The sequence below is a fragment of the Cyprinodon variegatus genome, unplaced genomic scaffold (assembly GCF_000732505.1).
Source record: "Cyprinodon variegatus isolate N-32 unplaced genomic scaffold, C_variegatus-1.0 Scaffold26, whole genome shotgun sequence".
In the NCBI taxonomy this organism is placed as follows: domain Eukaryota; kingdom Metazoa; phylum Chordata; class Actinopteri; order Cyprinodontiformes; family Cyprinodontidae; genus Cyprinodon; species Cyprinodon variegatus.
The window spans coordinates 1,016,281-1,029,081 of record NW_015150479.1 but is presented as its reverse complement, the minus strand read 5'-3'; the positions used below and the strand labels follow the sequence as shown (position 1 = coordinate 1,029,081).

Here is a 12,801-nt window from a genome sequence, read left to right as displayed (position 1 = left end):
TATCCATCATGCAGCACCATCAGCATAACTTGGCTGCCAAGTTATTCTGCTGCGGGTCGTCCAGCCTTAACGTAAAGCTGACTTTAAGAAGTGTCTTCAGTCCACTTAACTAAAACATTAACCAGTCTGTTACAGATTAAATAATCTGCCTACCAGGTCAGCCACCAGAGAAGCTGGGAGAAAGTTTATGTTCAAAGGAACCTCATTTGAAGGGATTATTCATTATTTATTCTTTTTTAAAAGCCTTAATGATTTAAAAACAGGGTTTCTATAGATGATGCATCAATTGTTTATAGCAGAGGGGTGGTGTACAGCTAAACAGGTTCCTACTAATCTTCCATTTCAAACATCCATGATTTTTTAACCTAACCTTCTTCATTGTTTCTCGGTATTTAGACTTTTGAGTTACAAATATTTATCAAGCTCACTTTGAACGTTCACCAGATCCAAAGTGCTGAGTCTGAGCTCTGTTTCAGCAATGTGATGAAGGACTAGTGCACAGCTTGTCTGGGTGTCATTTTCTTTACCTGCAGCAAATTTAGATAAATCAGAACGTGTAGAACCTGAAATGAATTCCAACATGCATAAATCATTACCTGTTAATCAAACCACCAAATTATGACAAATTCAGTTTCCTTTTTTTTTTAACTTATTTATATAATCTAAAACAGCTAACATGCACTTCAAAACCACTTTTTCATAAGTTCAGATAAAAATATATGCTTTGAACTTAAATAGGGTTTATCTATTTCCATGATATTTATTGGATTTCAAGTTTGGTTTTTTTTTACTCCTGAGGAAAAACACATCCGTGACAGAATACCAGAAATAGTATCAGCTGATCAGTGATTCACAAAATACCTGAAAAAAGGATTTCATTGCTATGGCTGGTGCCTTTTGTAAACCATGATTATGAGCTTTGGATAGTTTAAACACAGAATTAATTTAGAAAGCTATAAAAAAAAAAAAAAAAAGTGAAATGGCTTATAGTTTTAATAACCTGACTCCGCCAGATGGATTTGCTCCGCATATCCATCTGGAAACCTTCCGCAGAAGTAATTTTGGGAAGGGGCGAAAATACTGGTTAGCTGATTGGCCTATGTTGGTGATAGACGGGCCAAATAAACCAGTCAGATCAATGAAGCATATGACGTAACAGAGCGACGAAGAGGAGCCAATTGATAGATCAAACTCTTGCCGAAACCAGTCGGGAGAAGAGCAAAAACATCTTTTCCTCTGAGAAAAGCCTCCAAACGCTAGTTTCACCGGCTGAAGCTGCCATGTTCTTTAGACTGAACTGTCGCGCTTCTCGTTGCGTCACACCTCAACCCGCCTCAAAGCCAACGCTGATTGGACGTTCGTTTGGTGAACGGCTCCAAATTTTCTTCAACGGAGAGTCTCCAGACTGATTAGCGAGTGAAATCTTGACAGCTCACAAGATCAGGATGGTCTCACGAGGCTATAGTTTTGATGGAGCAAATAAAAAAAAGGGGGTATCTTCATAATATAAAAAGATGCTTATCATTCGTAATAAATTCCTGTCTTTCATAAAAATAAGAGTTACGCTTCTGTACTGTTCCATTATTTGCCTACAGGTACCCATTTGTACTTCATGTATATTGACCTGGTAATAGCTGAATGAATAACTTCTGCATCTGTGATATGAAAACTGGTTCAGCGTTGTAGAGATGTGCGTTCTCCGTTTTAGAGGCACTAATTATTGAATGAATAAAGACATTGCATTCTACCAACCATGACATTTTTTATTAATCAGAAAGCTTTCATTATGATAATTATCATCGTTGTCATCAGGTTATTTCAACAGAACAGGGGTGTTAGTGGAATGTGAGGGGGTTGAACAGCTGCCAAGTTAAAGCAGATAACCGTATAAAAAAAAAGGGAAGCAGAGGAGCACTGGGCCCCCTGCTGACCAGAGTCCCACAGGGACGAGTCCCGTCCGGGCAGCACTGTCCACCGCAGCGGTCCAGTCCATGTGGCCAGCGTCCTTCCTCCTGGACATGATGCGTACCAACCCTGCGTTACAGTGGGGCTGGGACATGTCATTATTTGGACTAAGGACTGCTTCTCCTGTTTCTTCGATGCCCTGTCAGCGGACTCATTCTTTCTTCCTCTTGGCCCTGTTTATGTTTTCCTGACGCTTCTGTTTTTTCTTTTGTTCGCGGTCACGTGCTTCGATCATCTTGGCCAGTTTCCAGGACAGCAGTGCGCTGGCGATGAAGAGCGGGGTCAGAGCCAATATGACGGTGGTAAGGAAACCGTAGGGGTCTTTGGCAGCCCACTCCACAACATACTCTGCCCATGCTCGTAAATCAATCATCCTTGTTCAGAAACGACCAACTTCGACTCGAACCTGAAACAGAGAAAGCCATGAGAAGCTGATCAGTCTATCCAATACAAACTTCAAAGAAAAATATAGTTTCTTTAACAAAAAGAAAGGTTTAGTGTGCAAATATATTCAACTGCACCTTTATCTGACACCCCTCAATTGAAAACAGGACCAAAAAAAAATAACAAAATTATCTAATAGAGTTCACCTGTGTGTGTTCAAATGTTCCGTAAATCCGTAGGATAATTTATAGATTGGAACATTAGAGAGCAAAGGGCAATATGCAGACCAAGAAACACCTGTGATCAAAGGTCAGGTATAAAGATAAAGCAAAATCTAACACAATAGTTTAATCAGCAACCATGTGGGATGTAGTGTTTCTCTCAGATGAGACCAACATTTAGCTCATATGCAAAATGCTGCAATTAACAGAAAAGCCAACATGTCATAGCACTTAAAAACGGATATTCACAGATGCATTCTGGCTGAGGTTGGGATGTTTACTGAAGAAAATTTGGCAAAAATATCAGCCTTTCCATGTTCAAAACTGCTAGAGAAACACTACAGGAGTAGCAGCTGTGAAGTGGCTCAAAAGAGTATTTGTTTATTACAGACCAATACAATTGCAAACCACACTTTTTAGATAATATGTTGTAGAAACATTGTCCTTACACTTTGCAGTTATTCAGTTTTAGGTCAATCTATTTCAATAAAAAACATTGACATTAGCGGTTGTAATTGAAAAAATGTGGCTATATGTTTAATGCAAACTTTTTTCTAATTGCTGCATTTTGAGTGAAAATAAACATGGTAGCCTTAAGAATAGTAGTTCACACACAGGTTGACAAGAGATGTCATTCTGTGATTAACAGAATATGTATAAATATAAACAGCATTAGCAACAAAAAAAAAAAAACATGATCTGCTTTCAGTTATTCTGATTATAAATTTGTACAGAACTTTGATCCACTGCTGTCTCCTTTGCATAAAGTGGGACTGGTTTGGACTGTTTGCTCAAACCTTTTGTTACACCAAGGAATTAAGTTGAAAGTGTTACTGATTTATACAAATTAATATTCAATAAATTGCCTTCAAAAAGGAAAATGTCCAAAGATTAAAAGAATTATTGTTGTAATTCTAAATTATATGTATAATCAAACTGGCCAGCCAGTCATTTTAATAAAAAAAATAAATCTGATTGCTTAAAAGAAAACCATCACTACAGGCTTATCAACTTTGGGATTAGCTTAGAATCCTGAGGTTCTAAGTTCGAGCCTTACTCTGTGGGTGTCTGAGCAACACCCTTAACTCCATACTGCTCCCCGAACACCACACAATGGCAGCCCACTGCTCCCCAAGGGGATGGGTTAAATCAGAGAGTTCATTTCGTTGCTCTGTACTTGCGACAGTGTAATGACAATAAAAGTTGGGGGGGGGGATTATCAAGTTTGACAAAAATAAATACTAATTGTGTGTTTATTCCACAGTAACAGAAACATATTTCTTAGATTCTAAGACATAGGGCACCATGGCTCTGTCCCTATGTTTCTGAACAGGGTTAAAAAAAGATTTATGAACAGTATTTAGAGAAACATCCCAACTCACCCTCAGATAGGAGGATAAGAACTGAAGCTTAAAAACATCACTATAATATTAAGTTATTCACCATGTAATTAAAAAAATAAATAATTAAACAATTAAAAAAAGCAATACGCAAACGATAGTACTAGTGTATTCACATCTGGTGTGATTCATTAAAAGTTTTATATAGTACTATAACTTAGCAAAAGTTATATCAATCCTCTTAAAAAAGAATTCATATTTTATATAGAGCTAGAAATTTAATTCAAACGATCAAAGTGTGTTTTATTGCAACAATACTACTAATTTACTGTTATAGATAAGATGTTGTCTGAGGAGGAATTCAGCAATTCCTACAACCTGATTTATTTGATCTAGACTGCTTTAAGTGCTAAATTGATCCCTAAAATCTCTTTAAGTTATATTACTCATTAAAATCGTTATAATACCCACTATAAATGGATGTAATAATGATTGAGGTTTATATTGTTCATCTCTAGCACAGGGTAGTTAAAGGAAACACAATGTTATGTGCTAACCACGGAATGTATAATAAAACAAAGCTAACCCAACTGTATTTTACATTTATTGGGTTTAAAGTACAGCCTGTTGGGGGGAATAGTCAGAACAAAGCATAGATAAAATGTTATTTTAAGAAAACTACTCTTGTACATTCTTCGCACAGTGAAACAGTGGTCTTAGGTTTCCTGAACCAAAAAAAGAATCACTTCATTTTTTAATAAGCTTCCGGCTAATGAGCAGAAAACACCAGATGCTAACAGCACAGGGAAGCTAGCAATCATTAGCCTAGCCCACACAACGGCTTAAATTAAAATTACCGTGAACCAAGTCACCCCTAATAATCGAGCAGATTGATTTCTGTCAGAACAAATTAATCCAATTTTTGTTTTTTAATGTGTTTTAACGTTTGCATCACTACTACTATCGAGGCTAACAAGGCCTATCTCTGAAAGGCCCTAATTTTCAATAACAAAACCACTGCCTACCGGCAGAGAATGGTTTTATCGTGGTAAAAAATAGATTGATATTATAATAATAATGGCCAAAACCCCGATTCAAATATAAAATAAACTCACCAAAGTCCAGAATTATGTATTTACATTTGCGCTTATAACCAGCGGCTCCTCCCTGTTTCACTGAAACCGTTTCTACTCGTGAGGCATTCAAGTAACATATCCAAAACCCGGAAAAAGGAGTTACCTGTTTTTATTCATTTAGTTATGTTGTATTCTGCTCATTATAATACCCTTACATTTATGCTGCTTATACTTTCTAACATTTATAAATTAATATTATTTTTTCTTTTACAGAGATGTTGCGTCGCATTCATAAGTTAGTGAATTCTTCCTACTTCAAAGAATCCGTGTCACACTATTCCAGAGACTGTGAATGCAGCAGAGATTTCCGCTCGTGATCGGATATGACGTATCTTTCTTGATGGGTAATGTAGTCCATAAGCTTTTAAAAGCAAAAGCTCAACATTAAATCTAGTAAAATAATCCAAATTAAAATTTCCTAAGAGATTGCAACCTTTCGTTAACGCTCTCTGTAACACCGATAGCTCTACTATCTTGAAACAAAACTTTAAGTAATTTAAGGTTTAAAAGGAACCCATTTCATGTTATTTTTAACTGTAAAAAATTGTAAAATGATTATTTATCTATTTATATGGTAAAAGAAAATGTAAATATTGTGTTAAGTTAAAAGTGTCTTTGAATAAGCCAATCTGTTTGCTTAAAATGGGCATACCTGTGACAAAGAGCTGCAAATAATCTGAATGATTAGTAGAGATAAGAGACATCTGTAATGGAAAAGTTGAGGGGGAAAAAAAAATCAAATTTCATATTCCTGGAAGAAACTGAACAATATGACAGCTGCTGCTGAAATATTGAATAATCTGCAAAACAGCTCTGATGAAGGGGGGAAAGCAAATGATACAGCAACAACTGTAAGGGGGGGGGGCATGAGGCTCCAGTGGCCCTCCGAGAAAAATGACTAACATAACAAAGGAGGACCTGCTGGCTTTGTGAACTTCCTGTGGGGAAGTATTGAAACCAAATCAGGTTAGGCCACATCTGCTCCGTCCATACAGCATGGATCACTTTCAGAGTAGTTCAAAGGCCAGCCTTTTTAGACTTGCTCACAGAGGAAGGAGAGGGGCAGCTGGGAACACATGCAGCGGACAGACCCATTGCAAGCACACATCCTGGTTTACCAGCATAGTTTTGGCCAAGTTTATAGACAATTTAGAAAAACATCCCCAAGGTGGTTATTTTTTCCCCCAGCTGCATTCCTTTTAGCTTCACATGTCTAACCACACAGCACAATCCAAAAGGTGAGCAATTCAGCCCCTCCCTCACTCCTGATAAGTGTGTTACTCAAACTAAAGTAAGGTTCCATTTACACTTTCAACAATATTATATAATTAAACTCAATTAATCATGTTTAGACTCCTAAATCTGATGTATGGGTAAGTAGTCATAAGATTCGACACTTTGCATTATGAATAAGACATCAAGCCAGAGGTTTTTCTGTTTTCTCTTCCATTGTGGCAAACTTTCAGCAGGACTTCTTGTGGTTTCACTCAACACATCTTTTCCTTTTTTTACTCTTACATTATTACCAGATTTGTGCAGAAAAAAACTAATAGTTATTATATCAGCACAATGCAGCACGTGACCTTATACAGTCAATATCAGCCAATACTTCCACTGCACTTCTAGTCAGAGAGGTCGAATGGCTTCATCTTTGTAAGTTTGTAATAATCTTTTCATTTTCAATTATGTTTAATGATATGCTTAAATTTTAGGATATTGTTTTATATCCTTATTATCCTTGGCCTGTTCCTCTGTCTTCGTTATACAGTTTTCCTAAAGTTAAACACACAGGGTGACTCTTTTTAACAAGTTATCAAAACTAATTGTTGAACTGGATTTTATTAAGGGATGTTGTATAATAGATGGATAAATAGAAATGCACACCACAGTTTTGTTTGAAACAGTTAAACACCTTTTTTTCTAGATTCAAATTCATACACTACTGTGTGCTTGTTTACAGAATAAGACACAAATTAAATACAGAAAAGATAGAGGCTGTAATGTGATCAAATATAAAACTGTTCAAGGGGTGTCATTACCCTTGTACTAGTTGAGAAATATCTTCATAACTATAAAATCTAACATTTGCAGAAAAAAAAGACATTGAGACCTCCTCCCAAAACAATTTTTTTCTCACAGGGTACTTAATATTTCAACAACAAAACAAAATTTGCAAAAAAGATTTAGGGAATATATAAGTAATGTAGTTTAGGATGTGGAAATTATTGTAGATGCAAAGCTAAAAAATGGTTTTGCAGGTTTATCTTATAAAAAGAAAGGTGTCATGTTTGCAAATTATTTAGACCAGAAATAAAGTAGTCTGGTCTTAGCAATACGAACAGGATGTGTGAAAATCTTTTTTTGAAACTGTTTACTACATTTAATAAATAGTGATAGGCATGGATCTATTTTTGAGTCACTAAATGTGGCCCTATCTACTTTGAAATAATAAAAAAATGCATAAAGTGTGGGTAGGGCCATGTTTGATACGTTTATTTCAAATATATGTAGCAGTGAACCAAACAGCTGACCTATATGTGACTGATGTGACCAAAGTGGACAAGCATGTCCCGATTCATATCTTCATGTTCGCCCTCTTCTTCCTCCTCCCACTGCTTTCCTGCCTCTGACAGCTGAAAGTACTTTAAAACCTAAGCCACAAAATCAGCCATCAGCGCACTTATTGAAGAAACTAGAGCCTGGGGTGATGGCTTATACTCCAAAAAAAGTGGGGGAGAAAGTCAGTTTTTTGGCCCCTTTTAGCCCTGTGGGAAACTGCGAGGCCGCCCCTGGATTAAGTCCCCGCCTTTAAACTCAAATAAGAAGGAAACTTCAAAGGCCGTCGGCCGCCGGGGCTCCGCCCTCGCGCTCCCGGACGACTTCACAAAGGATTTGCCGACGTTCGGGAATTCCGCCTCCAGTTCCTTTTATAGCGCCACTCGTGCGCTGGCTGTCTTCCAGAGCCCCGCCAATCCTCGTTACTCTGACAACACAAAGACTTCACGGAACTCACAGGCTCCGCCCCCCTCACCAAATAAGGGCTGCCTCTCCATGTACGGCAAACAATCGGTTCGAGATTTGCCCCTTTCTCTTCCTTATCCCGTTTATATGATCGGAGAGGAACTGCGCTTCAGGTTGGAAGCGGTGCGATCATGGCCGAGCGAGTCCAGCAGCCCCCAGCCAAGCGGCTCTGCTGCCGGCCCGGATACAACCCGGTATGCAGGCAGGGGCAGCGGGCTGGAGGAGTCCCGTGCGGCTCCGCTCCGGGAGCGTCCGGGAACGGGAAAACGCACAACCCCGAGTCGCTGCTCGATATCGCGGCGCGGAGAGTGGCGGAAAAGTGGCCGTTCCAGCGGGTGGAGGAGCGCTTCGAGCGGATCCCGGAGCCTGTCCAGCGCAGGATCGTTTACTGGTCATTCCCGAGGAGTGAGAAGGAGATCTGTATGTACTCTTCTTTCAACGCCGGAGGAGAGGAAAGTGGATCTAGCGGGGACAATAATGACGAGACCCAGCTGCCTTTTCTGCGGGGTGTCACTCTGCTGGAGGGCGGCTGGGTGGACAACGTATTGCAAGTCGGTGAGTGGACCAAAGCGTCACAATAACGCACCGAGAGCTGCTTGTAAATGACCAAAACGCGTCTCCCTGTTTGCGTTTTCCCGTGAACCTACACAGGGATTGTGTTTCTTTTCTACAGCGGTGCCTATTCCAAACAATGCAGGGTATTTCCACAGCAATCTCCCCTATAGCTGTGCGAGAATAGACCTTTATTTTCCAGATAAGCCCGTAATTTTAGCCCACTTCTTCTTGTTTTTAACCACTGAGCTGTGCGCATTGAATGGCCCCCCGAGCTATTCCAATTGGAAGCTCAGGACTTTGTTCCTATTTTTGTGTCTTTCCAGCTCTCCATGCCCCCACCAATGGGGATGGAGACAAAAGCCCCCTATATCTTTTCACCGCTGGCTAAATAGACAGATATTTAGAAAGACTGGGGAGGGACGGCGATTTAAAGCCACAGTGCTTCTATTTTGTTTGACAAACACCTTTATGAGACACTGAAACCTTTTATTTATTAATCTTTTTATCTGAAGCCTAAGGTGTGTGCACCTAAACAGACAACATGTTTTGTTTTTTTGTCTTTCAGCTGCATTATTTGTGGTAGAGTCGGGTGTAAACATAGGTGCTCCAGGCTCAGTAAACCCCCCTCTGATTTCCTCTGCCTGGCTTGTCTTTGCCAGAGCCCGAATATTTCACTACATTCGTCAGTGCAATAGACTCAGCTGTCAATCTGACTCCCCACCCTTGGAAGCAGTTCAGGATTCTAATCCCATTACCCTCCCCAGTTCATCTGAATCTTAATGCATTCTGTAAACAAGATTTTATGCATGATCTTCCTCTCTCCCTGCCTCCCTTACCATCTCCATCCCTCTGTCCCCCACCCCTTCTCTATCTCACTTCTTGGCTTCCTATCTCCCCCTAAAGAATCTGTGGAGATGGCTTCAGCTCTTGTGGGCTCAGAGAATGTGCAGTGCACAATAGTAGCCATGGAGCAGACAGACAGGCAGGCAGCCCTCCCTCCTCTCACCCCTCTCTCTCTCTTTCTCTCTGGCCTGTTTACCAGATTCCCCAGCATTAGGCTCATTTATGTGCTCACTCTTTATTTGGGCTTGAGGAAGCTAAACACTCGGCCCAGAGTAAAATAAAAAGTATGAGGCGTCACTAAGTAGATAAGTGTGTGTTTTGGATAAGTAGTCAGAAAGAGGGTAAGGAGGTCACTTGCAGTTGTGATCCACCAATCAGTCATCCAGAGATTGGAAGCAGACTTTTTTTTTTCCTGATTGAAAGGATAAAAAGATTTTTGGTTTGTATTAAATATACATATTTTGCTCTTTAAATGCATCAGCTACCAATGTGTATTTTAATGCCCCATTCATTTGTTAAGTAAAACCCCAATAAAGTCTAACTGCAGATGTATAAACAAAAAACAACCCTACTTCTTTCCTTTTCCTGTAGACTAAACTACCACCTCTATGCTGTTCCATGTATTGCAGTATTCAGATTTAGGGACGATGGAATAGGCTGAAATTTGAATAGATCATTCAGAGAAAACCGAGTGATTTGTTTAGTGCTATAAATTTGAATAGGAAGAAACACGATGGTGGTAATAGCTAATTAATCATTTATTATTGCAACTCAAAGAGGTTTCCGAAGGCGATGTTCCTGGGCAATAATATATATGTTTGCATTCTGTTATCTTTTAATTTTTTTAGTCTAAAGCCAGTCAGATACTCCAGTCAAGAGGAAAAAGCATTAGACACTCAAGTGGATCATTCAGATATCAGAGTTTTTTTTTTTAAAAACGTCTTTCAATTAGTAATTGACAGACCTCTTCTGACTTTTTATCCCTTCTTTTAAAAACCCATTTGAACTCCAGATGGGTTTATAAACCCATCAAATATTTGCATTCACTTTGATCTACTTTTTTTTAAGTTAGGTTAAAGATGTATGCTTTAATTAGTTACTTGTAAATCTATACTTTTCCACTACAGACATTGTGAGAATACCAAATCTTTCCTCCTTTTATTATTAAACATGCAGAAAAAGCAGTTCAAACCCCAGAGATAATCGGTATCGGTATGTAGCCTGATCGGTGCATCTCTGTTTGGGGGGGCTATTGGTGTCGCTCCTCACTTTCTAGGACTGTGTGTAGGGGGGAAACAGCGAGGCTGTGCACACATGTGTGCTTGTCTTCCTCTGTACGGGCTGTCAGTCCCATCCCGCATGCTCACAGGGAGCGGAGAGTGACAGGCGAGAACACAGCAGGGAGGAGGGCATGTTATGCTGATTGCAATTTTTGCCCCAGAATTTACTATTTTTTTTCACCAGCTGGGAAAAGATAAAGCAGAGGAAGAGCCAATGATAAATAAAAGATGCAATCTACTCCAGGGGACAAGCAGCCACCGGAGTATGAGGGCTTAAAAGCAGGATGAGTTTGGGAGGGTGGGGACTGGAGGGGTAGGTGGGTGGAAGGGGTGGGGTGGGTAAGGTGGATGTCAGCCACATCACACGCCGTATGTATCGGCCCCATCAAACACATACAGTGGGTCTGGCCTGTGAAAGAAGCATGGGGCTGGTTGTGAGGGTGTGTTGAAGGCGTTCTTGCATCCATGGCTTTGTGTGGCACCTTGTGTGTGTTTGTGCTGTCACTGGGATGGGGCTCAGCACTGATGATGAAAGACAGTAGCGCTATAGAATAGACGAAGAGGTTATTGTGTATGTGGGGTGGGTGGTGGGGGGTGGCTAATATACTTGAATGGATCTGCTGTCGCCGTATTCCTCTCCAGTCTCCTCCTCCTCTGCCTCCCTTTGCTCCCAAGTGAGCAGCTATAAAACTCTCCATATTTACTCCCCTAAGGCCAACTACCAGCCCCCAGTCTCGTGTGATTATTTATCTTTTTTCTCAACAACATTAATCACACGCGTTTTCCTTTTTTTTTTCCTGCTCCATCTCTCTCCATGCATCAGCGCTGTGAAGAGAAGAGATTGGAGGGGGTGGCTTCTTCTTTTTTTTAAGGAGAGGAGCAATAGATCGGATGATATCAAGAAAAATAGGGGAAGCCTAGAGGGAAAATGTGGGTGGAAAATGCAAAAGAGAAAAGAGAGGCATTGAAATGGTGATTGCAAGTGAAGGAGATGTATGAAAGTAAAGAATGAGGCTTAGAAATTGGGAAAGAGTGAGATAGATGGCTTGTTCTTTCTCCCATGCGAGCTCATCCGTTCCAATGCCAGCCTCTGGGATAAATATTCATATATGAATGCAAAGTGCTATCTAGCAGTCCGCTGCTCCTCGTTTATAACGGGCTTATAGAAGCCCGCCTCGCCCCACACCTCCAACTCACTCCTCCCACTGTCATATCACTGATGAATTTGTCACCTTCATAGTGGTGTGTTGTGGAAGCTTAGCTGGAGCAAGAAGTAAACTAAAACCAAAACAATTCTCGCTCAGAGTTGACCTGGTGAAGCTGGAACCCACACATGAACCAGTTCGTTTTTTCAAACGAGTTAACATTGATCAGGGAAAGTCAGTCATGTACTAGCGTGTTTATTACATTATCATGCTGTAAAGCACTTGGTCAATATTTGCTGTTTGTTCTACACAAATAAAATTGACAGGTTGCTTAGCTTTTCGACCTGTTTACCTTTCTCCTTTTCACTTTACCCGCTGAAACTGTATTAATTTGACCAAATTCTCAATAAAGTCAAAGATGTCGTCCATAAATTTGCCTCCTCTAGTTCTCAAAAAGCTCCACAGGTTATAGTATACAATTGCCTGATAAGACTCTGTACTTGCATCCTTTCCTAAAGCACAATCTATTCGACAGCTGAGAGAAAGTTCACCGTCTTATCTGAGCTTTTGTTTTGTCCTTACCTCCCTATACCGTGGAGAGAAGACTTAGACACGTATGAATGCATTAAATAGCAGGTTAGTTCCTGTCCTTGTCTCTGCTGTTCATGCAAACCTACAGCAGAGACAGCAGCAGGCTTCCAAACATTGCAATTAGAAAACTTGTGCAGCTATAACTCAGTTTTATCATACGTATTGATTGTTAAGGTATGAGCCTAAAGTTTATATGTATGATTTTAAAGAGAAAGGTATTTATTACAAATAGGAGCTTCTCAAAGAGAGATGATGAATCATTTTAAACTGAAACAAGAGTGAAGAAGGAGTAAGTACTGGTTAGAACTCATTTACTGGGC

At 40.0% G+C, this 12,801-nt stretch overlaps 2 protein-coding genes across 2 annotated transcripts in view; one reads left to right on the top strand and one right to left on the bottom strand.

Moving 5' to 3' along the window:
- Positions 1–1,745: 1,745 nt before the first annotated feature.
- smim15 (small integral membrane protein 15) lies at positions 1,746–5,175 on the bottom strand. Its single transcript, XM_015395494.1, has 2 exons — positions 5,026–5,175; positions 1,746–2,371 (listed from the first exon to the last, which is right to left on the bottom strand). Exon 2 carries the CDS (start codon positions 2,336–2,338, stop codon positions 2,117–2,119), a length of 222 nt encoding a protein of 73 aa, XP_015250980.1. The 5' UTR covers positions 2,339–2,371; positions 5,026–5,175; the 3' UTR covers positions 1,746–2,116.
- Positions 5,176–8,097: 2,922 nt separating this feature from the next.
- The window catches only part of zswim6 (zinc finger, SWIM-type containing 6), a 66,158-nt gene continuing 61,454 nt past the window's right edge, over positions 8,098–12,801 (top strand). The window contains 2 exon segments of the mRNA XM_015395910.1: positions 8,098–8,131; positions 8,134–8,622. Of these exon segments, the coding sequence (XP_015251396.1) occupies positions 8,098–8,131; positions 8,134–8,622 (523 nt within the window).